Source organism: Ovis canadensis, chromosome 1, assembly GCF_042477335.2.
Source record: "Ovis canadensis isolate MfBH-ARS-UI-01 breed Bighorn chromosome 1, ARS-UI_OviCan_v2, whole genome shotgun sequence".
Classification (NCBI taxonomy): Eukaryota; Metazoa; Chordata; class Mammalia; order Artiodactyla; family Bovidae; genus Ovis; species Ovis canadensis.
Window position 1 is genome coordinate 262,661,249 of NC_091245.1, and position 24,940 is coordinate 262,686,188.

Genomic DNA, 24,940 nt, shown 5'->3' on the forward strand with positions numbered 1-24,940 from the left:
AGCCAGAGTGGGTTAGGATACTGATTATATTTAAATAATTATCTTTGTCTTTCCTTCTGTGGGTGAAGATGACTTAATAGAATTTACTACAGTTACTCCAGAATCTCCAAAAGCATTGCTGGTGGGGGCCTGGCTAGGGGGTAGATGATGTATCTTTGTACTCTGCAAAGTCTCCTCAGGCTCTTTCATAACAGTAGTACTTGTTTGGTTGTTTTTTAAGACAGAGCCTGATCCAAAGAGTTCCTCTACTAGATTGCTTTTCTTCTCCCTGAAAGTTGTGTCTTTTGCCTTTGTTCTGGAAGATTTAGCAAAGGAGGGTTCGTGGGCGATGGCAGGATGCTCCAGCTTCATTTCTTCCGAGTGACTGTGGTGCTTGCCTGTGCTATGAGTGTACCTCATGCTGCCTGCACTGACCAGCCCACCTGAGGCGGGAAGCCCGTGATGCAGGTTTTCGATTGCTTCTGTGAATGAATAATGCTTTCTTTGTCTAAAGGGTATTTTGAAATTTGGAGCAGCATTTTTATCTGGCATATCACCCATGTCACTGATTTCTGGACTTCTTTTAAACTTGTCTTTTTCTGTATCGTCTTCCTGACCACCTTCCCCTTCGGGATGGATTACTTCAATTCTTTTTGGTGGTAGTTCCTGTTCTTCTTTCACCAAAGTGGTCTTCTTTTCTTGATTTTCTGTTCTGTCTCTCTGTTGTCCAGTATTCTTCAGAGATGGTTGTGCTTCCAAATATTGTTCTTCCTTGGATAAATCTGTAGTAGAAAAATAGTCAATTTATTGATCTTTAAAATTAGTAGATTTCTGTTTCAAGATGGCATGTTGAGCACACTTATTTATACCTCCTGACAAGCACATTAAAATGACAAAAAGGAAATAAAAGTAATGTGTACAACCCTAGAATACAGGGAAAGGTGCTATTAGCAAGTCTGATATGTTATACTTTTGTAGAACATACCAGATAAGTGAAAATTATGAAGCCAAAAGAAAATGATGTTCATAAACTTTGCCAATACATTATTAACAGATGTTCAACATCACCAGCTAGGTTGTGCCAATTAAAAAACAGTGAGTATTTTTCACTCATCCAATTGGCAAGTAATTTTCAGAACTGGTGAGAATATGGGGAAATGGAAACTTTTGTTCCCCATTGATGGGTGAGTAAGATGGTAGGTAGTCTGGATGGTGATTTGGAAGTATCTATCAAAATTTTAGGTGAGCATGCCCTTAGACCCAACAACTTCCCTTTTAGAAACAAACTCTACCAAAATATACAAAAGTGTGTCTAAGGATGTTCACTGTAGCCTGATTTAGTAAGAGTGAAACATCCTGAATATCCCTGGAAGGAGTCCTGGTTGAATCAGTTAGAGCAAGCGCATGCATGCTGTCTCTTCAGTCGTGTCTAACTCTTTAGGACCCAAGAACTGTAGACCCCAGGCTCCTCCATCCATGGGATTTTCCAGGCAAGAATGCTGAAGTGGGTTGCCATTTCCTACTCCAGGGGATGTTCCCGCCCCAGAGACCGAACCCAGTCTCTTATGTTTCCTGCGTAGACATTGGCAGACAGGTTCTTTACCATTAGTGTCACCTGGGAAGCCCCCAAGAACGCTTGGGGCTGTACAATCTGGGCAGTAATTATAGAGAATGAGAAGGTAGCCTGTGCTGACAGAAGACACAATCGCAGAACACCGTCAGGTGCAGAGATGTTCTTTCCTCTGCTGCTTCTTCCCCGGGCACCCAGGAAACCCTGTGTGCAGCCCTCTGCTCGTCCCAGGACCAGACCTGCGTGGGTTCTGAGGAAACAGCATCACTCCCTGCCAGGCACTCAGCGAGGCCATCGTTTGTGAGGGAGAATGGGGACACAGTTGGGTATGCAGAGTTGAAACGTTTTCTCATGTGAATAAACTCTTGAATAAAATAATTTACCTACACTCTAGGAAAATGAAAAAAAAATACTAGGAGGAGAAAGTAGTATGTTTCAAGAATTAATGGTGAGCCTAGAAGCTAGTCAAACATACTAAATACTGTTAATATTATGCCTTATAACACCTGATGAGAATGTTAACATTTGAGACCATGGGGGGGAATGTGCTTGTTTTCCCCTGCCTCCCCTGTCCCCACCTGGCCTCCCTGGCCCCAGAAGAGGGTCTGCTCCCTCCTCTGCTCCAGCTGGTTCCAGCTCCTGGGGATCTTCCTGGAGGCCACAGCCCTTGTACGACTCCTCTTCTGGCCCTGGCATCCCTAGGACATTCTGTGCCAGGAGTAGGTCATGTCCTTACTGGTCTCTCTTGAGCTGTCTGGACTCAACGTTGTCTTTCCCTCCACCCCTCCTCCCCACCCCCTCCTTAGTCTGGACCCTCTTTTTCATACCCATTGCCCTCCATCACTGCTGATCTCCCCAAGAGCACAGGATCCTGAGAGCACAGCATTTCCCCCCAGTATTTGGAGCAGTCCCAGACACACAGTATATGCTCAGAAAATATTTGTCAAGCAAGTGAAGAAACTTTCTAGGACAATATGTGTGAGTGTTAGTTGTTCAGTGGTGTCTGACTCTTTGTAACCCCATGGACTGTAGCCCACCAGGTTCCTCTGTCCATGGGACTCTCCAGGCAAGAATACTGGAGTGGGTTACCATTTCTGTCTACAGGGGATATTCCCAACCCAGAGATTGAACTCAGGTCTCCTGCATTACAGGTGGATACTTTATCTTCTGAGCCATTACCAAAATGGACTAAAAAACAGGTGGAAAAAGTAAACAGAACCAGTATTTACTGCATTGGAGCAGTGGTTTTCCAGGTGGTGCAACCTGACCTGGGGTTTGTTTAAACTTCATTCTAAGGCCATTTGGGGACTTCCCTGGTGGTCCAGTGGCTAAAACTTTGCACTCCCAATGCAGAGGGCCTGGGTTTGATTCCTGGTCAGGAAACTAGATCCTACATGTCACAACTAAGACCTGGCCCAGCCAAATAAATAAACATTACAAAAAGAAAATAAAGCTTTCCTGGTGGCTCAGAATATGCTTGCAAAGCAGGAGACTGAGATTTGATCCTTGGGTCAGAAAGATCCCCTTGAGAAGGAAATGGCAACCCACTGCAGTATTCTTGCCTAGAGAATCAGGCAAGAATCAGGAAAGTATCCTGGGCTACAGTCCATTGGGGTTGCAAAGAGTTGGATATACTACAACTAAGACCTGGCATGGCCAACTAAATAAACATTACAAAAAGAAAATAAAGCCACTTGGGCCCCACAGCTAAGATGTGGCCTCTCCAGGCCCACTGCCTGAGGCCCTGAGGGCCCCCTGGGAGGTCTTTCCCGTGGCTGCTCTTTCCAGGGGGTTGTGCTTGCCCAGCTGGGTGGAGGGTCACCCAGATGCCCCTATATCAATAATTTAACATGGAAACAATGGGGGAGTATCTTCAACATTCTGAGGGAAAATGATCTTTGTACTAGAATTTTCTTTCCAGTCCATTACTAACCAAGTCTAGGGTAGAACCATGACATCCCCAGGGAAAGGTACACAGAGTTGCCTAATGTGCACCTGTTTCTCAAGAAGCCAGTAGAGGTTTTGCTCCTTGTCCAGGATGGCATTCATTACAGGAGGATACAGGAAGAAGGGGGGCAAGAATCAGCAGGAAGGGTGATGGGAGCCCCTGGACCACAGAGGCAAAGGGTACCAGGCCTGAGGCCAAGGGCTTAAACCTTAAGGGCTGGCATCACCAAGACTCTGCTAGCTAACCCCCCAGCGTCTAGCATCCTTGGTCCATCCTGACCGGCCCGTAGCCTGGTGGAGGCATCCCTCCCACTGTGGTGTCTGCAGCCTGGGTGGGCTGAGAATGCTCCAGAGCCCAGTGCACGGGGCCTCTCCCTGCACCAGCAGAGCAACCCTGCCACGTGTCTGGCTCTTATGGGTCCCCGTCCCCCAGGACTGTGAGTGACCTTGACCCCGGCCAGGCCCTGTGCCCTCAGGGAAGCTGCAGCCAGTTTGTATCCAGCCTGCCTGCTCTGCAGTCTTCTTCAGGGGCGGTGCTTCCCTTAATTCAGCTGGGTTTGGGTTTGAGACTCAGTTTTTCAAAAGTGAATATGTTGTTTAGGATACACACAGGTTTGGGAGCTGTGGCAGAAAATGGAATGTCGAGGTTGCTTTTGGTGGTGGTGATGGGGCGGGGCAAGAGCGTTATGGTTATGAAGAGCCCACAGGGTGTCCCAGGGGATGCTCATGTTCTGTTTCTTAAACAAGGTAGTGGGTACGCAGGTGTTTATTTTGTAACAGTTCTCTCAACTGAACACATCTGTTTTATGTATATTTTTAAACACAAACATAGTGAGTAATTCACAACTTAAAAAAACAAAGTGTAAAGGAGACTTTTACTAGTTGTTAAAATTACCTTCATATTTTCTCTTGGAATCCTCTTGGTTTGGTAGTTTGCTGATACAGGGAGGAATTGCATGGATTATTTCAATAGATTTCTCTTTATGACCATTGTTTCCTGTTGTCTTTTTGCTCTATAATTTAGAAAAGTGGCAAAAAATATTTTTTGGTGGTAGAGATAATTTTAAATTGTGCTTTATTTAATGACTACAACAACTTTTTGTATAGAACAAGTGTGTAAAGCCTATGTTTGCAAAAGTATGTTTAATTAGACAGTTCAAGAATTCAAATTTGCTGTACCTTAGTTGTCCAAGGTGGAACATCTTCCGATTTTTGGGTTTCCTGGTGTCGCATACTCGTAAATGGAAAACTTTTCTTGTCTGCTTGTACTGACTTTGTTGAAGAAACTACAGAACAGTTACATTCAATATATGTGAGAAGCATAACTTACATTTGGAAGCAATGTTGATTTTAAATAGAAAATAACAACTGAAGTTGGTAACGTAATAATGAAACAAAGTATACTAGACATTTTCTAAAGATGTTCAGTAAATATGAAACATTTGCCAGTTTCACTTTCTCCTCTGCCACGTTAGCACTTTTCTCCTGTTTTGGGCTGCAGAGGTTATGGGTATCACAGTGGTGCCCATACAAGAGGCATGAGGATGGGTGGGCATTGCTCTGGGAGGACACAGCGGCCCCTGCTGGCAGGAGGGGTTCAGAAGCATAGTTCTGCAGTTGCAATAGGGGCGCCACCATGTCTCCTGCGTCAGAGCTCTTGGTTATCAATGGTTAGATCGCCCATGCTAAAGTTCACGACTTCTAAATCTGGTAGCCACTTTCTTCGGAGGTTTTATCCTATTTAAATAACCCCATGTTTGATTTTATCATCTCTGCTGGCTGTTATTCTGGATTATAAACCAAGAGCAAAGAGATTGTTGCCTTGAAAAGTAAACACATAGTTACTTCTAGCAAGAAGAGGTGTTTCTGTTGTTCCTCTTCTTAGCAGAATCTTGCTGGAAGGTCTTGTCTGTCCAGGGTGGGGTGGGGAGTGAGTAAGTACATCCTGTCTTGAAGGACAAGGTACTACTGATCCCCTGGAGAAAGGAATGGCAACCCCACTGCAGTATTCTTGCCTGGGAAATCTCATGGACAGAGGAGCCTGGTGGGCTACATACAGTCCATGGGGTCACAAAGGGTCGGACACGACTGAACGACAAAACACAAACACAACACAGCAATAAAAAGGTACAAACTAATGATAATAGCACAGCATAGATGAGTCTCAAACACACTATGCTGAATAAGAGAAGACAGATACAAAAGAGGACCTGCTGTATAATCCCACTTGTGAATCTGTAAAACAGGCAGACTGAGCAACTGTGACTGAAGGGAGGTCAGAGGTGGCTTTGGGCTGGGCCTGGAGGATCCCTGACCTGACTGCCAGGGACAAGGGCACCTCCTGAGGAGACGGCCATATTCTACATCTAGACAGAGGTAATGGTTACATGGGTATAAGCACATGTCAAAACCCACTGGACTGCACACTTAAAATGGAGGCACTGCACTGAGGTTTATGCATACTCAGTTGTGTCTGACTCTTAGCGACCCCATGGACTGTAGCTTGCCAGGCTCCTCTGTCCATGGGATTTCCCAGGCAAGAATACTGCAGTGGGTTTGCCATTTCCTCCTCCAGGGGATCTTCCTGACCCAGGGATCGAACCTGCCTCTCCTTTGTCTCCTGCATTGGCAGGTGGATTTACCACTGAGCAACCCAGGAAACCCACTGTATTGAGGTGAGAGTGTTAGTTGCTCAGTCGTGTCCAATTCTTTACATCCCAAGGGCTATACCTGCCAGGCTCCTCTGTCCATGAAATTCTCCAGGCAAGAATACTGGAGTGGGTTGCCATTCCCAACCCAGGGATTGAATTCTGGTCTCCTGCATTGCAGGCAGATTCTTTACCATCTGAGCCAAAGGTACCTAAATAAAGGTAACCTTAAAAATCTACACAGGGTCCTCCCTGGTGGTCCAGTGAGTGGTTAGGACTCGGTGCTTCTACTGCAGGGGGTGTGAGTTCCATTCCTAGGTCTGGGAACTAGGATCTCACATGCCATGAGGCTCCGCCAAAACAAAAAACAAAAAACAACCCAAACAGAAAACAAAACAAAAAATCCACACACTGGATGACAGATCTACCTAGAAAGTTCAGTATTTGGCAGACATGTTGCATCAAACTGAAAGTTATCCTCTCATTCATGCGAGTGAGGACATAAAGGACCGAGCCGAAGATGGGGAGGACTGCATCTCTGTTTTCTTCTAGCTGTTTCAACCATGGGGTGGTTTCATTATTCCATATTATGTTACAGTGCCTAACAAAATGATTTTTTAAAAAATAGACTTTTGGACTCTGTGGAAGAAGGCGAGGGTGGGATGATTTATAGATGGCCAGTCCAGGTTCGATGCATGAGACAGGGTGCTCAGGGCTGGTGCACTGCCTGAGGGATGGGATGGGGGGGAGGTGGGAGAGGGGTTCAGGATAGGGGACACATGTACACCCATGGCTGAATCATGTGAATGTATGGCAAAAACCACTACAATAAGTTAATTAGCCTCCAATTAAAATAAATTAATTTGAAAAAAATGTCCATTATCTTGATGATATTAGTTAGGAAAATTTGACTACATACTTGAAAACAGATTTCAAGCAAAAATAATTGAAACATGCTTTACCTTTTGGATAATCTTCTTTGTCATGTAAATTTCTGAGTATCCGGTTAGTATAGATGTTTCTAATTTCGAGCTCTCGATCCTTCTCCTATAAAGAACCACAATACCAATATTTCTATAAGTGTTTACTTTTATCAACCTTCATTTTCTGTAAAAAACTATTTAATGTGAGGAGCTTGGTAAGCTCTAGCAGAAATTGGCCATATCATGTTATATCATTCCCAACATAAAAAAGTTAGTTCTTTTTTAAAAAATATGTATTTATTTTGGCCACGGTAGGTCTTAGTTGTGGCATGTGGAATCTTGTTCCCTGACTGGGGATTGAACCTGGGTCCCTTGCTTTGGGGAGTCTTAGCTGCTGGACCACCAGGGAAGTGCCAAAAAAGCACTAGCTTTTGAACAGAGTGATAAACCATTGTGACTCAGACAATATTTTGAAGAGTTTGCAAGCCAAATTCTTTCACAGTTTTTTTTTTCTGTTCCCTGGGTCTGCGCCAAGTTTACTGTTCTTTGTGGTGCAATTCAGTGGCCACTAATCATGTTGTTCCTTGGATTAACTAGAATTAAAAATATTTAGTTCTGTGTCACATGACCCGTATTGTGGATGCTCAGTCCTGTATGTGAGTGGTGACCACAGGGTTGGACAGTGAGAGAGAACACTGTCCTCATCACAGAAAGTTTTGTCTGTACAGCCAGTGCAGGGTGGGTGGGACCTGGAACAAAAATACTGCTCTTTAGTTTGAGATTTCGGTGCTGACTTTTTAAGTCTTGGCAAAACAAAAGGTTTGACACCCTGGTTTTCTGACAAAAATTGAAGTATGGTTGATGTATAGTATTATATAAGTTACAGGTGTGGTGTAGTGATCACAAGTTTTAAAGGTTATACTCCTTATTGTAAAATATTGGCTATATTCCCTGTATTGTACTGTGTTTCCCTGTAGCTTAGTTTATACCTAATAGTTTGAATGTTTTACTTTCCTACCCCTATAGTACCCTTCCACCTCTCCCTCCCCATTGTTGACCACAAGTTTGTTCTGTATACTCATGAGTCTGCTTCTTTTTTGTTATATTCACTAGGTTGTTGTATTTTTTAGACTCCACATTTAAGTGATATCATAACAGTATTTGTCTTTCTCTGTTTAACATATTTCACTTGACACTATTTTGAGCTGTGGTGTTGGAGAAGACTCTTGAGAGTCCCTTGGACTGCAAGGAGATCCAACCAGTCCATTCTAAAGGAAATCAGTCCTGGGTGTTCTTTGGAAGGACTGATGCTAAAGCTGAAACTCCAATACTTTGGCCACCTCATGTGAAGAGTTGACTCATTGGAAAAGACCCTGATGCTGGGAGGGATTGTGGGCAGGAGGAGAAGGGGACGACAGAGGATGAGATGGCTGGATGGCATCACATGACTGAGCGACTGAACTGAACTGAACTGAATACCTTCCAAGTTAGGCTATACTTTAAAAGTCAGTTTTGTAAGAAGCAAGTGAGACTTTTATTTTTTTATTTTTTACTTTATTAAAATACTGAGTTTATTTCACATGTATATTTGTCTCCCTACCATTCCCATCTGTCTGACCACCACTACTACTATTCCTATCATAACATTCCATACATACTTAAAACCAAGCAAAGGGTGGAGTTCCATCTTTAAAAACTAAACAGGCATTTTGGACAACACATTCTTGGCAATGGAACGTGGACAACATTTATCAGACACGGTAGGGAAAGTTCTCACTCTGCATTATAAAAAGGACAGCCAGATATCAACTGTTACAGAAATGAAATAAGATGGAAAATTTTTAACAAACTGTTTAAACTATTTTTTTAAAGAGACTTCCTCCACTGCCAGAGATCTTGAATAGCCTCCTGGTCAGTCATCCGGAAACAATTCTTCACATAATTGATAAACTTGGCTTCCACTTTGGGAAGGGAACCACCTTTTTCTATACTTGCTTGCATTTTTGGTTTAATGTCTTCTACAGAGCTAGGTCCTTTTGGTGTTTTAGGTGTTTTTTCCTGTTTCTTGAAGGATTCTTGACCTTTTGATCTTGGTGTTGACGGTTTTGAGTCTTTTCCATTTTGGTTAGATTTTTGTGCATTTTTGGCTGGAGTATCTCGTACAGATTTCTTTACTGGAGCTTTTTCTTCAACTTCCTCATCAAAATCGTCATCATCATCATCTTCTTCATCATCATCGTCGTCGTCGTCATCATCATCTTCATCTTCATCAGCAGCAAGCTTTACTTTTTTCTGGGGAACCTTGCTACCACTTCCAGGGGCAGAACGCTTTCCAGATATACTTAGGAGTTTCACCTCCTCCTCCTCCTCTTCTTCTGACTCTGCATCTTCCTCCACAGCTACTAAGTGCTGTCCACTGATATGCACAGGCCCTGAACCACACTTCAACCGTAAGACCACAGGTGGTGTAATTTCAAAGCCCCCAAGAGAAACCGTTGGCTGTACAGACATCTTCAAAGTCGCCAGTGTTACTTTAATTGGGCTGCCTTCATAATTCATCGCCTCTGTTTCAACAATGTGTTACTCATCCTTTGCTCCAGCCCCTAAACTGACCGTTCTTAAAGATAACTGGTGCTCATTTTCATCATTATCCACCTTGAAGTGATAAGCTCTGTCAGCCTTTAGTTCACAACCGAAAAGATAGTTCTGGGGCCTCAAGGGGCTCATGTCCATGTCCATTGAATCCTCCATGGGTTGGTGGCACGCACTTATGTGGGAGAGAAGCCGGACGGAATTAAACGACTACTATTCGAACCAGCAGCCGCGCAGGACGGAATCACACCAGGGAAAGGCGCAAGTGAGACTTTAAAATGAATTTATGTATATATAAAGTAGATAAGCAACAAGGATTTACCATATAACCCAGGCAATAATATTCAAGATCTTATAATAACCTACAATGGAAAATAACCTGAAAAAATATAACTGAACCACTTTCTACCTGAAACTAACATAATATTGTAAATAAACTATCCTTCAAAAAAACAAATAAAATGAATTTATGGGCCACTCAGATGTTGGAGAAGACTCTTTAGAGTCCCTTGCACTGCGAGGAGATCCAACCAGTCCATCCCAAAGGAGATCAGTCCTGGGTGTTCATTGGAAGGACTGATGTTGAAGCTGAAACTCCAGTACTTTGGCCATCTGATGCGAAGAACTGACTCATTTGAAAAGACCTTGATGCTGGGAAAGATTGAGGGCAGGGGGAGAAGGGGATGACAGAGGATGAGATGGTTGAATGGCATCACTGACTCAATGGACATGGGTTTGGGTGGACTCCAGGAGTTGGTGATGGACAGGGCCTGGTGTGCTGCAATTCATGGGGTCACAAAGAGTAGGACACGACTGAGTGACTGAACTGAACTGAAAATTATTCTAACTATTTTAATGTTATAAGTTAATTCTTTAATCCAAAAATTTATTTTGGGTTCCACTAAAGTGTTGAGAAACGCTGGGCTGGAAGAAGAACAAGCTGGAATCAAGATTGCCGGCAGAAATATCAATAACCTCAGATATGCAGATGACACCATCCTTATGGCAGAAAGTGAAGAGGAACTGAAAAGCCTCTTGATGAAAGTGAAAGAGGAGGGTGAAAAAGCTGGCTTAAAGCTCAACATTCAGAAAACGAAGATCATGGCATCTGGTCCCATCACTTCATGGGAAATAGATGGGGAAACAGTGGAAACAGTGTCAGACTTTATCTTTTTGGGCTGCAGATGGTGATTGCAGCCATGAAATGATAAGACGCTTATACCTTGTAAGGAAAGCATATTCAAAAGCAGAGACATTACTTTGCCAACAAAGGTCCGTCTAGTCAAGGCTATGGTTTTTCCAGTAGTCATGTATGGATGTGAGAGTTGGACTGGGAAGACAGCTGAGCACTGAAGAATTAATGCTTTTGAACTGTGGTGTTGGAGAAGACTCTTGAGAGTCCCTTGGACTGCAAGGAGATCCAACCAGTCCGTTCTGAAGGAGACCAGCCCTGGGATTTCTTTGGAAGGAATGATGCTAAAGCTGAAACTCCAGTACTTTGGCCACCTCATGCAAAGAGTTGACTCATTGGAAAAGGTTCTGATGCTGGGAGGGATTGTGGGCAGGAGGAGAAGGGGACGACAGAGGATGAGATGGCTGGATGGCATCACCAACTCGATAGACCTGAGTTGGAGTGAACTCTGGGAGTTGGTGATGGACAGGGAGGCCTGGCATGCTGCAGTCCACGGGGTCACAGAATCAGAGATAACTGAGCGACTGAACTGAACTGAACTGTCTGTATAGTCAAAGCTATGGTTTTTCTGGTAGTCATGTACAGATGTGAGAGTTGTATCATAAAGAAGCCTGAGCACAAAAGAAATTATGCTTTCAAATTATTGTGTTGGAGAAAACTCTTGAAATCCCTTGGAGTGCAAGGAGATCAAAGCAGTCAATATTAAAGGAAATCAGTCCTGAATATTCATTGAAAACACTGATGCTGAAGCTGAAACTCCAATACTTTGGCCACCTGATAGGAAGAGCTGCCTCATTGGAAAAGACCCTGATGCTGGAAAGGATGAGGGCAAGAAGAAAATGGGGCAATAAAGGATGAGATTGTGGGTTGGCATCATCGAACCAATGGACATGAGTTTGAGCAAGCTCTGGGAGATAGTGAAGGACAAGGAAGCCTGGTGTGCTGCAGTTCATGGGGTCACAAAGAGTCGGACATGACTGAACAGCAACAGCTCTGATATTTTTGGAAGCTGAATTTCACAAGTTTTGGTACATTTTGCTTTAAAAAAAAAAAGTACCTTAAGTTTTTGTTGAAGGTGTTTTATTTCCATCTGCAGAGTCTTTGTGGCAGCCTGAGCTGCTAAGGTCTTCCGGTTCTCAAAGGTCAGCTGCCGAGTAAAGGCTTTATTGTTCAGCCTCAATTGTTTCTCCAAGCCCTGAAAACAGTACATATTTCAGCTCTTTGTGACCAGTGTAGTATTATACAAAACGTCAACTGTAATGAAACTAATTACACTTATGAAAAGTTCAAGATTTTAATATAATTTTAGTGGGGAGAACACATATTAGAACTAAAAATTATCATACACTCACAGAGAGGCACAAAGCCCAAAAATCTCAGATCCCAATGCTAGAGAATATATATCATGTTTACAGTCTGATGTTTTTTACACTCTGGAAGTTGATAAAAAAGAAATTTTTTGGGGGGGGAACAGAGCCTGAAAATCAATAAGCATAATCAGTGTTACACTTTCGGAGAAGGCAATGGCAACCCACTCCAGTGTTCTTGCCTGGAGAATCCCAGGGACGGGGGAGCCTGGTGGGCTGCCGTCTCTGGGGTCGCACAGAGTCGGACACGACTGAAGCGACTTAGCAGCAGCAGCAGCAGCAGTGTTACACTTTCAAACTAAACCTAAGCAATTGTATTGAAATGAAGTATTATGCTAACTTGGCATAGTGCACTCTGTGAAAATCTTTCAAGCATCTCTTGCTGAAAGCTTTACCAGCATCAGTGCAGATCATGATTCTGTGGGACTGTGATTCTCGGATAACCGAGACTGGAAATTATGCTGGGGCCTCACTGAGCCACACCTGTGTGAATGGGTTATATGTGAGACAGTGACATGACTGACTTATTAGCACAATGGAGTGGAGTGGAGTGGAGTTGCTCAGTCGTGTCCGACTCTTTGAGACCCCACGGACTGTAGCTTACCAGGCTCCTCTGTCCATGGGATTTTCCAGGCAATAGTACTGGAGTGGGTTGCCATTTCCTTCTCCAATAACCTCCTATAAAAATGCAGGATTTACTATTGCCTATTCACCTTTCTGGAATGAGACGTGTTTTACTAGAGAACTGTTTGAGCAGGACTTTAACAAGAGGTTGGCCTAAAGACCTTTTCTTTCCTTTTTTACCATAAAGTTTCCCTTTATGGATTCCCTCATTATAACATTAACACTTTCTCATTAAAGTGTAAAATATGATAAACTAATGGGATTGAAATGAAATAATCTTTAAAATCACACTTTCTAAAATATTAACATTAAAAAAATACCTACATGTTTTGTCCCACAAATGTTTTCCCCCCACCAAATGCCCTAAAATCAAATGAAATCTCCTATATGACCAAGGGCTCCTGATAAGAAAATAGCTAAGTAGTTCTTGAATTCTTTTTGGTTTTGGTTGTAGTATAGAGACATGAACTACTTAAACATATCTGTAAAAATATGTAGATGAGATACAAATACATGTACTTTCACATGACAGACAGATGCTAAGATGGATTCAGTGCTACCTGAAAGGCCAAACATTAGGAACTTGGTACACTATTTACGACAGTAAAAAAGGACATTCCTCATTATGTCCTGTAGCTCACATATCCATTTTATGTGAGAAAATTCTCTTTGAAAATAGAGGAGGATTTTTACCAAAAAAGAAAGAAAGAACTGAGAAATGGCTGAAATGAACTTAATGTCTTATTATTTCAAGTAAATACTTGTCTACTTCATGAATGATTTCTATTTCATAGAAAATACTTGTCTCTCACCATTAAGGAATGCAAGAATAAGTTAATTCCATTTGTGTCCATTCCATTTTGTGTTCATAGAGACCAAAACCACCTAATGTAGAATAGGCAGAATTCTCAGTGTAATCAGTGTTCTCCCAAATCACTCCTTGTAAACCCAAGCTTTTAACCACCATGCACCCTTGAGGAATAACAACCTATCCATTCCTTCAGTGATTTACATTCCTTTCCCCTATCTGTCTCCAGGAATATTATTAGAAAACTTGTCTGTTTCCAGGACATGGGTCTTTGTGGTCAGACTGGACAGATGGATGAGGGAGAGAACAAGGAAGGGGGTGAGGAGATGCACTTACAGTTTAGAGACGTGATCTTTTCAGAAGCAGTTTGGAGCAGAGGCTCACTTTCTAAGAAAGGTTTCCCACAACATAGCACAGCACGACACAGCACGACACAGCACGACACACTGCCCTCCAGCATGTGAACAGATTCCCCTCACCCTGGCAGCCAGACCATCTCAGAGAATGCTCATTTCCAGATAAATGAGCCCCACTGTAACCGAGTAGGACACTATGGGGCTTTTTCTGGAATAGGGACCCCTCCCCACCACATGTCCTCCATCTGCCTCCTGTCTTTAGAAAAGCTTTAGCCTCCTATAACTTGCCTGAGTTCCAAAGAGTAATTTTAATCAGAGAAGTGAGAAGATGCAGAAAGAAATGAAAATAGTAAAGTAAGACAATTTGTTTCCCTGGTGACTCAGATGGTAAGAAGCTGCCTGAAATGCAGGAGACCCAGGTTTGATCCCTAGGTCAGGAAGATACCTTGGAGAAAGGAATGGCTACCCACTCCAGTATTCTTGCCTGGAAAATCCCATAGACAGAGGAGCCTGGTGGGCTATAGTCCATGGGGTAGCAAAGAGTTAGACATGACTGAGCGACTAAACACAGCACAAGACAAAATAATAATAGTTTAGCTATTAAAGTTAAGAACTTTTAGTTCCTCCTCAAGGGCTATAGGTAATATTCCGAGCCATTTTCTGTGAGTTGTTTTGCAGATACTGAACCCCCACCAGGTAGAAGAAGTTTAACTGCATGCTGCCCACAAGCACACAGACCCCAGACTGGCTGGAACCAGAAGGTTGATGATGCTGACTCCTGAATACCTCACCACCAACCAGTCAGAGGAATGTCCATGAACTGATCACATAACACACCACCCCCAACCTTGTCTTTAAAAATTTTTCCCTGAAAGCCACTGGGGGATTTCAGGCGTTTTGATCACTAACTACCTGGACTCCTTGCTTGGCATTTGCAATAAATGCTGCGCTTTCCTTTAGCACTTCAGCGCAGGGTCAGTAGACTGGCTTTGCTGCCCGTGGATGAGTGGACCTGAGTTAGGTTGTGTGACACAAACACAGAAGGAGCCCTGGCTCAGTCCACAGCAAGAGGGGCTGTTTCTGTTTCTCCTGCACACCTCCCGTTCCTGCCCCCACCCCATCTCACCATCCGTGTGCTCAGCCCAGTAGTGCTTCATTCCTCAGGCAAGTATGATGAATGCACACCCTCTCCAGATTGCTTTTGGAACCTTAATGTTTCTAGGCCTCTGAAGTACAGACCTGTATCTTTTTGTCGTTTGCCTCCATCTTTGCTGTAAGAATGGACAACCTCTGAGTGAGCTCTTCTCTCTCTGAAAGACTCTTGTCTTCAGAAATCCTCTGCAGTGCCTGCAAGGCATCTTTTGTCCTCAGCAGCTCACTGTCTGTCTCTCTCAGCTTCCTTGACACGGCTCTTTCTTTTCCCTGGGATTTTCTGAGGAGCTGCCTTAAATTTTTCACTTCGTTCTGATGTTTGGCCATAATTTGAGGTAGATTATTTTGTGAATTCTCATATTTTCCTATAGCTTTCAAGTGCTTAAGCTGGAGTTGTTTCAGAAATTGGTTTTCTATGACTGTGGCCTCCGCTTTGTGGTGCAGATCAGCTAACTCATTCTTCAGTTCTTTGATCTTATGAAGCCTCGCTGACAGGATGCGGTGGGCCATGGCATCGCGTCGCTGGGCAGCCACACTGATCTGAGAGTTGAGAAATGGTACATTCCAGCTGTGCTTTTTTCTAACCGAGATTTCCTTCTGGCCTGTGTAAGAAGATAATCCAGTCTGTTACTATAGTCATATGTATGTGCTTAGTTGCTCAGTCATGTGTGACTCTTTGTGATCCTATGGACTGTAGCCCGCCAGACTCCTCTATCCATGGGGATTCTCCAGGCAAGAATATTGGAGTGGGTGGCCTATCCCTTCTCCAGAGGCTCTTTCTGACCCAGGAATCAAACCAGGGTCTCCTGCATTGCAGATGGAGTCTTTACAAGCTGAGTTACCAGGGAAGTCCAATCATATGCATATAGATATGTAAGTATGCAGGTATCTGTAATACTCATGCCCCCCCCTTCCCCCCTACTCCCACACACATATACACATACACACACAAGGTAGAAGGGGAAGGAACTAACACTGAATGAATACTCATGCTTTATGCTAGGTACTTTAAGTCCAGCGATCTCATTTAATGCAATCCTTTTAAGGTCAGTAGTAGTCCATTTTATAGCTAGAGATTATAAGTCATTTGTCCATGGTTCAGTTCAGTTCAGTTCAGTCGCTCAGTTGTGTCCGGCTCTTTGTGACCCCATGAATTGCAGCACGCCAGGCCTCCCTGTCCATCACCAACTCCCGGAGTTCACTCAAACTCATGTCCATTGAGTCAGTGATGCCATTCAGCCATCTCATCCTCTGTCGTCCCCTTCTTCTCCTGCCCCCAATCCCTCCCAGCATCAAAGTCTTTTCCAATGAGTCAACTCTCCTCATGAGGTTACATAACCACAAAGTGACATAAAAGGAATTGAAATCAGTTCTTCTCTGACTCTAAAACCCGCACTTACTTCTATTATAAAAGGTAAACTAAAAACCATAAGAATAAATAACATTTACTAAGCATTTCCCATATGTGAAGCATTGAATTAAATGCTTTATGTAATAGATTATCTGATGTAATTCTGCCAACAAAATGTTATGAGGCAATTAGAGGGTAACATTAGAGCCAAGAGTTATATATGAAGGTCTCATAGATTTAAAAAGATGTTTAAAGAGCCATTAAATTGCTTAGAGAATTCATATAAGTATTCTATCTCTCAATATATCTAACATAGGCAGTTTTTCCTTTGTTGCTTTTGGCTGGGCACTCAATTAACCAGTTAGATAGTTTGTGCTCAGGAAACTATTTTGATCAAAAAGCATCTAAATGATATTACACCAAGCTCATATAACTGAATTTGCATATGTCAACTGTATGTGTAACATCACTGTATTATTATCCCATTTTATTTTTTAAATTAATTTTCATTGGAGTATAGTTGTTTAACACTGTTGTGTTAGTTTCTGCTGTACAGCAAAGTGAACCAGCTATATGTGTACATACATCCCTTCTTCTTGGATTTCCTTATTTAGGTCACCACAGAGCACTGAGTAGAATTCCCTATATATTATGTTCTCATTAGTTATCTATTTTATATATGGTATCAGTAGTGTCTTTTATTGCATTTTAATGATGATGCTTATCAACGGGCACACAGCTAGTAAGTGGTGAAACAGACTCCGGTCTGTGTACCTTTGCCACTTCCCCACAGGTATGTGCGTTTATATGATATTCATATGTGCATCTGTGTATGTACACATGTGTGTGCCTGTATCTATATCAGTATACCTGTATTCTGAGAAAGAGTGGTTGGAACTGGATTCTAGAATTTAAAAATGTATGATCCTCATCCTGCAGAGAAAGCCTCTTAGTGGCCAGTGTCACTGGGGTCTTAGCCCTGAGCTATTGGCCCAAGTGAGGACACATTGTTTGAGACACGGCTCAGTGTGTTTGGTCTAGTGGTGGGAAAGGCAATTCTGCCTGTGATGGAAACAATGAGCCAGCAGAGATAGAGGACACTTTCTGGGGATAAAGCATCTGCATCTTGGGGGTGACAGACCACACAGATATCAGTGACCACACTATCTGTTTCCCAGGTGGTTCAGTGGTAAAGAATCTGCCTGCCAATGCAGGAGATGCAAGAGACATGGGTTTGATCACAAGTTTGGGAAGATCCCCTGGAGAAGGAAATGGCAACTCTCTCCAGTATTCTTGCCTGGAGAATCCTCATGAACAGAGGAGCTTGGCGGGCTATAGTTCATGGAGCCACAAAGAATCAAACACGACTGAGCGATTAGCACTTTCCTTTTTTTTTTTTTTTAAAGCTGAATGGTTAAACTACTCTTAAGATACCTAGTTGTTAAACCACTAGGCTAAAACACTTAAATTAATTCACCAAAAACATGTACATCTAGGTCCATAGTCAAAAAGGGACTCTTGTTACTCAAGACCAGTCATGCCTTCCCAGTACAGACAGTGAAATAAGCTCTTTGGACAGACCTAAGCCCAAGCCCTGCTTCACTGGCTCCAACTTTCCTCAGCCATTTCCCCAGGTACACCCTCACTCCCATCCTCCTTTTCAAAGCACCTCTGTCCTCCTGTCACACTGCTGTGCCCATCCTCCCAGCCCCGTTGTGGTCCTGTCTCGATGTCATCTTCCTCTTTGTGTCACAGTCTCATTCTGTTCCTGCCGTCTGCGCCCTCAGTCTGGTTTAGGTCCTCATCCTGAGCCAGGTCCCTGCTGGTGCTGGCGCTACCCTCTGCTGGGTCCTCTCTCTCTTCCAGGTCACCTTAAAGGAGGTGGCCCCTTCTTCCAAAGACCAGGGTAGGAAGAGGTTCAAAGGCAGGCCTTTCCCCTTCCTGTTCTCCACAGCTCCAGCATCAGTTGCAAAGCATACCTGCTTAACCCCACCTTAGGGCTTCCACCCACCTCTGCCCAAAGACAATAGGGCAAAAGGTGTCCCAAGCAAATGAACGTACTAAAATAACTTTTCTTTTTTGGTATACCATTTTTTCCCCCTTATTTAAAATTCTGAGCTCAGAGCAAGTGTAGAAACCTTCATAGTTATACAGGTCCACAGTAAAACCTTTTCATCATTGCTCAGAAATGATCAGTCTTTCATACACATACATCCACAGCCAGCTCTCACTCACCCACCAATAAGTCCTCAGTTATCCACTGTCACCTTTACAAACACACACACACATCTTATTTTAAATTATTCTCTTGGTTCTCAGAACTACAGAGATCATGCATCAGGTAGACTGGGAGCTCTTCTGAGGCTCAGATTTGGCTATGTTCATCATTGATCCACTTCAGTGAGAGCAGATCTCAGAGAAGGTATACCAGTTTTTTGAATGACTATCACAAAACATCTTGGTGGGCTTCCCAGGTGGTACTAGTGGTAAAGAACCTATCTGCCAGTGCAGGAGACATAAGGAATCACAGGTTTGATCCCTGGGTCAGGAAGATCCCCTGGAGTAGGGCATGACAACCCCATCCAGTATTCCACTAATGAACCTTGCCTGGAGAATCCCATGGACAGAGAAGCCTGGCAGGCTACAGTCCATGGAGGTCACAAAGAGTCAGACATGACTGAGCGACTTAGCATGCACCCACGTGCACACATGTTTTGGCATTGTATTGACAAATCACAGTAAAGAAGGGTACAATTGAAGGAATTCTGAAAGTAAATTTTTCTACAAAAGAAAGAACCACATTTTGAAAATCAAATTATAGAAATATGTTGCTTCCTATTTACAGTAATCTAAAGAAAGGCAATGGCAAAGAATGCTCAAACTACCGCACAATTGCACTCATCTCAGATGCTAATAAAGTGATGCTTAAAATTCTCAAAGCCAGGCTTCAGCAATATGTGAACTGTAAACTTCCGGATGTTCAAGCTGGTTTTAGAAGAGGCAGAGGAACCAGAGATCAAATTGCCAACATTCCCTGGATCATCGAAAAAGCCAGAGAGTTCCAGAAAAACATCTATTTCTGCTTTATTGACTATGCCAAAGCCTTTGACTGTGTGGATCACAATAAATTGAGGAAGATTCTGCAAGAGTTGGGAATATCAGACCACCTGACCTGCCTCTTGAGAAACGTGTATGCAGGTCAGGAAGCAACAGTTCAAACTGGACATGGAACAATAGACTAGTTCCAAATAGGAAAAGGAGTACGTCAAGGCTGTATATTGTCACCCTGCTTATTTAACTTATATGCAGAGTATATCATGAGAAACGTTGGGCTGGAAGAAGCACAAGCTAGAATCAAGATTGCTGGGAGAAATATCAATACCCTCAGATATGCAGATGACACCACCCTTATGGTAGAAAGTGAAGAAGAACTAAAGAGCTTCTTGATGAAAGCAAAAGAGGAGAGTGAAAAAGTTGGCTTAAAGCTCAACATTCAGAAAATGAAGATCATGGCATCTGGTCCCATCACTTCATGGGAAATAGATGGGGAAACAGAGGAAACAGTGTCAGACTTTATTTTTCTGGGCTCCAAAATCACTGCAGATGGTGACTGCAGCCATGAAATTAAAAGAAGCTTACTCCTTGGAAGAAAAGTTATGACCAACCTAGACAGCATATTCAAAAGCAGAGACATTACTTTGCCGACAAAGGTCCATCTAGTCAAGGCTATGGCTTTTCCAGTAGTCATGTATGGATGTGAGGGCTGGGCTATAAAGAAAGCTGAGCACCAAAAAATTGATGCTTTTGAACTGTGGTGTTGGAGAAGACTCTTGAGAGTCCCTTGGACTGCAAGGAGATCCAACCAGTCCATCCTAAAGGAGATCAGTTCTGGGTGTTCATTGGAAGGACTGATGTTGAAGCTGAAACTCCAATACTTTGGCAACCTGATGTGAAGAGTTGACTCAATTGAAAAGACCTTGATGCTGGGAAAGATTGAGGGCAGGAGGATAAGGGGACGACAGAGGATGAGATGGTTGGATGGCATCACCGACTCAATGGACATGGGTTTGGGTGGACTCTGGGAGTCAGTGATGGACAGGGAGGCCTGGCATGCTGGGATTCATGTGGTCGCAAAGAGTCAGACATGACTAAGCGACTCAACTGAACTGAACTGAAGTATATAAATCTCTAGTATCTAACCAGAGCAAAAATCCTATCAAATTGAAGTTCTCATTTTATCCTTATAATTTTTCTCTATGAGATGTTCTTCTGCTATAAAATGTGCTTTTCTAAGATGAGAATTGAAAATAATCTCTGATGCTATTATCTTTGAGTGAATTCTGGGTCTCTATTGGTGGTTCCTGATTCAATGTTACCAGCCCCTGAGGGTCAGAGGTCTCCTTTTATATATCAGAAAGCTGAACAGAAATTGAACCTTCACTGAAGAAGGGACTGCATTGGCTAGACATTATGCCTTATTGGTTGAGGTTAGTTACATTTTTGTGTGCCTACTTAGTTGCTAAGTTTTGTCCCACTCTTTGTGACCCTATGGACTGCACCTGCCAGGCTCCTCTGTCCATGGAATTCTGCAGGCAAGAATCCTGGAGTGGGTTGCTATTTCCTTCTCCAGGGGATCTTCCTGATCCAGGATTGAACCTGCATCTCCTGCACTGGCAGGCAGATTCTTTACCACAAAGCCACCAGGGAACCCCAAGAATTACCTTACCCAAGCATTGATTCTTTACTTACTTGCTGATTGAATTTTTTTGGCAAACACTTACACGACATGGGCTGTGAAGGAAGAAAAGAATAAAAGGATACACCAAGAATATTTTTTATCGTTCTGTGACAAAGCTTGATGTTACAAGTGTTTGAAGGTCATTACACATTGGGGTACAGGGATCTTCAGGGGCATAAAATTTGGGTTAAAGAAGCAGCCAAGATTTACTTAAAATAATTCGAGAGTATTCACACACAAAAGAGTACCCAAGGGAGAACAAGTCTTCACTAGTGGATTCACTAGTCCTCACTAGGATCATGGAATTTAGGTTCTGCGTGCTCAGTCACTTCAGCAGTGTCCGACTGTTTGTGACCCCATGAACTGTAGCCCTCCAGGCTCCTCTGTGCATGGGATTCTCCAGGCAAGAATACTGGAGTGGGGTGCCATGCCCTCCTCCTGGGGATCTTCTATACCCAAGGATCAAAGTCTTCTGCATTGGCAGCAGATTCTTTACCACCGTGTCACCTGGGAAACCCTCACTTGGATCACGGAATCTAGGTTCTAGTCCACTGTGAAGTGATAGTTCATTTGGGCTGCTGCCAATTTATGAATAAGTACCTTGCATAAAGGATACAATAAACACTTGGTGGAATAAATATATGAGGAATCAGTTTTTAAAATTTGTATTGTAAGGCTCTTAGAACTCAACATGCAGTTTGTTTCTTGTAGAAATAATTTTATAAACACTAACTGCCTTCTTACACAGTTCTGTGAAATTCTAGACTCCGTATAAGATGTAGTATATTGTTTGATGATTTCTTGTCATAAACCCACGGGGACCAGACTACTTCTGAATTTTGGGGGGTTTATTCTTTGGGATGGGCTTTCCTGGTGGCTCAGGCTTCTCCTGGCAGGCTCTTCTGCCCTGGCCTTGCCAGTGGGTGCAGGACTCCCATCTCTCCAGAGAAAGGGCTGTGAAACCTTTCTAGAACCTGGAGGAAAACTATGGGTCCTTCTCCCTAGAAAGTTCACAAACACAAATAGATGCACACAGATACAGACACTCATACAAAATGCAAAGGATTCCCTAAGGCTCCCAGAGTCAGGTCTTAGATGAAGACTCCCTGCTCTGAGGCTGGGAAGAAGGGCAACTGAAGACTCCAGCTCTTCACAGGGTCCCAGGTGGGCTGGCTGTGGCACTGGACGTGCTCCACGTTCAACAGGCCCTTAATTGTTTTTCGGCCACTTACTGACACCAGTTCTGATGGTCCCAGCCGGAAAAGAGTGGCAGCGGTTTCTACACAGGGAATATTTATAAGCCCGGCATTGCATGCCTGGGAATAACCACAGTCTAGGCAAGGGGGCAGGAAGTGAGGAGGTCGAGGATGGTACAGAGCTACTCTCAGTTTGGACAGTTAGAAGCTGATGCTGTTGCTACTCTTAAAATCCACAAGGAAATGACATTAACAGCCTTTTGACCAGCCCTGTATCCTAAAAAGCATCTTTGCCAATATGCCTCACCGGACTCGAAGACCATCTTCCTGGGGTGCTGAGACAGATAGTTACATTTCACTGGAGATTGAAACCTTGCCTCTTCAGGTGAGATGAAAGGCAAGAAGCCCGTGAAATCCAAGTACTGTGGTGCGCTGTAACAGGGCCACCTGTTAACTAAAAACGGAACTAACCTCACTCATGGGTTCCAGGAGGGTAAGCTGGGCAAGAGGGCTTTCTGTCATTTTGTGATTATTCTTAATTTCTCTATTTCCTACTCCTTCTATGAAAAATTCACTTGTAATACTTATAATTTTATAAGTACTGGTGCAATCTGGAAAAACAATAAAACTGAATATGGGCCACTCCAGGTTACCAGTGCATTAAATAATAACGTTATTATAACCCGAAATTTGGTCTTGGTTGGGAGATTTTGCTTCTTACCTTTAGGTTGGGAGATTTTAGAAACATTATACTTCGTCTTCTCCTTTTTTTCTTTTACTGTAGGCTTCTCTAAGTAGTTGTTTCTAGCTGTGGTTTCTGAGCACACAGACAGAAAGTCTTCTGAATAATCGCAGTGGGAGCTTGGGCTTCTGCAGGAACACTGAGATCTGCTGTAATCAACACTCTTGGCAGAGGCCTCGCTGTTCCTGGGAAAACCTGGGCTGTTGCTCTCCCTTTTTGAGGAACTCCCGCCATTTTCGAAGGCTGTGCTGGGGAAATGTCCACCCAGATTTGTTTCTGTTGGACCAGCCAATGACATAGTAAACAACCTAATAGAAGAAAAGCATTTTTAGATTTGGAGCTACAGCCCTTACAACGAACCTATGCTTTATCATGTGTACGTGTTCAGTTGTGTCTGACTCTTTGTACCATGGACTGTATCCTGCCAGGCTCCTCTGTCCATGGGATTCTCCAGGCAAGAGTACTGGAGTGGGTTGCCATTTCCTCCTCCAGGGGATCTTCCTGATCCAGGGACTGGACCAGTGTCTCTTACGTCTCCTGCATTGGCAGGTGGGTTCTTTACCACTTGATCCACCTGGGAAGCCCATGCTTTATTATAGTTAACTAACTATAAATGCACAATTAGGGATGCAAAACAACACATTATTTTTGAAGTAGGTTTCAGAAAAAAATTTCAATTTGGTTTTTATATTTTTTTCTACCTGAAATATAAGACTCCTGGGACTGGACTTTGGGGAGACTATATTGACAGGAATTATAAAGTTCACATCAGATAACAACAACAGGGACAATTTATAAGTTAGTGAATTACATTCTCATTCTCTTAGGCTGGCTGTTTGTTGGGATTTTAAAAAATTGGAATATAGTTGATTTATAATCTTGTGTTAATTTCAGGTGTACAGCAAAGTGATTGAGTTATACATATATACATATATATATATATATGTATACACACTAGAACACAGAATGCTTTAAATTCCCAAACCAGTTCTATTTCTGAATCTTTCTCTAAGAACTACTTTGAGCTTCCTTAGACTCAGTCTGAACTGTGTTTTGTTTTGGGAAATGGTGATCAGGCGCTGTCTGGAAGATTACAAGGCCTTCCTGCTGATTATCAAGAGGGATAAATGGCACCTCACTGTTGTTTACTGGATGGTGAGGATCACCTAGCTACATTCATTCATTCACCTGGGAAAACAACCAGATGATTCCTCCATGTGTAGTCACTGTTCTTCCCCAGAGAGTGATCAAGAGGAGAACCACATTTACCCTTCAGACGTTGACTTTGGAATGCACACAGGTGGTGGGCAGCATCTAAGATGGCCTGCACCGATTCCCACTTTCTGGTGTAATCCCCTTAACTCCGGTGTGACTCAGAGGTGGCTTCTAAGGTGAGGTAACTAAAGGACTCTGACTTCCTTCTATTAAAAAAAATTATTTATTTTTAATACATTTATTATTTGTAATAAATAAATTAATATTATTTGTTTATAAATGCTCTTCCCTGGTGGCTCAGATGGTAAAGAATTTGCTTGCAATGTGGAAGACCTGGGTTCAATCCCTGGGTCAGGAAGATCCCCTGGAGGAGGGAATGGCAACTCATTCCAGTATTCTTGCCTGGAGAATCCCATGGACAGAGGAGCCTGGCGAGCTACAGTCCATGGGGTTGCAAAGAGTTAGACATGACTGAGTGACTAACACTTTCACTTGGACTTATAATAAATGTATTATATTTACATTATTTATATAATATTT

At 43.0% G+C, this 24,940-nt stretch overlaps 1 protein-coding gene, 2 non-coding genes and 1 pseudogene across 3 annotated transcripts; all 4 read right to left on the minus strand.

Moving 5' to 3' along the window:
• Nucleotides 1–8: 8 nt before the first annotated feature.
• On the minus strand, nt 9–23,483 carry LCA5L (lebercilin LCA5 like). The gene is made up of 7 exons (XM_069566309.2): nt 23,165–23,483; nt 15,246–15,760; nt 11,909–12,046; nt 7,107–7,191; nt 4,676–4,782; nt 4,392–4,509; nt 9–761 (listed from the first exon to the last, which is right to left on the minus strand). Exons 1-7 carry the CDS (start codon nt 23,481–23,483, stop codon nt 31–33), a joined length of 2,013 nt encoding a protein of 670 aa, XP_069422410.1. The 3' UTR covers nt 9–30.
• On the minus strand, nt 8,600–15,582 carry LOC138427028 (nucleophosmin pseudogene; annotated as a pseudogene).
• LOC138431654 (small nucleolar RNA U2-30) lies at nt 18,624–18,693 on the minus strand. The gene has a single exon (XR_011253805.1). It is a non-coding gene; the product is annotated as a small nucleolar RNA U2-30 (small nucleolar RNA).
• Nucleotides 18,823–18,902, minus strand: LOC138431656 (small nucleolar RNA U2-19). The gene has a single exon (XR_011253806.1). It is a non-coding gene; the product is annotated as a small nucleolar RNA U2-19 (small nucleolar RNA).
• Nucleotides 23,484–24,940: the final 1,457 nt, after the last annotated feature.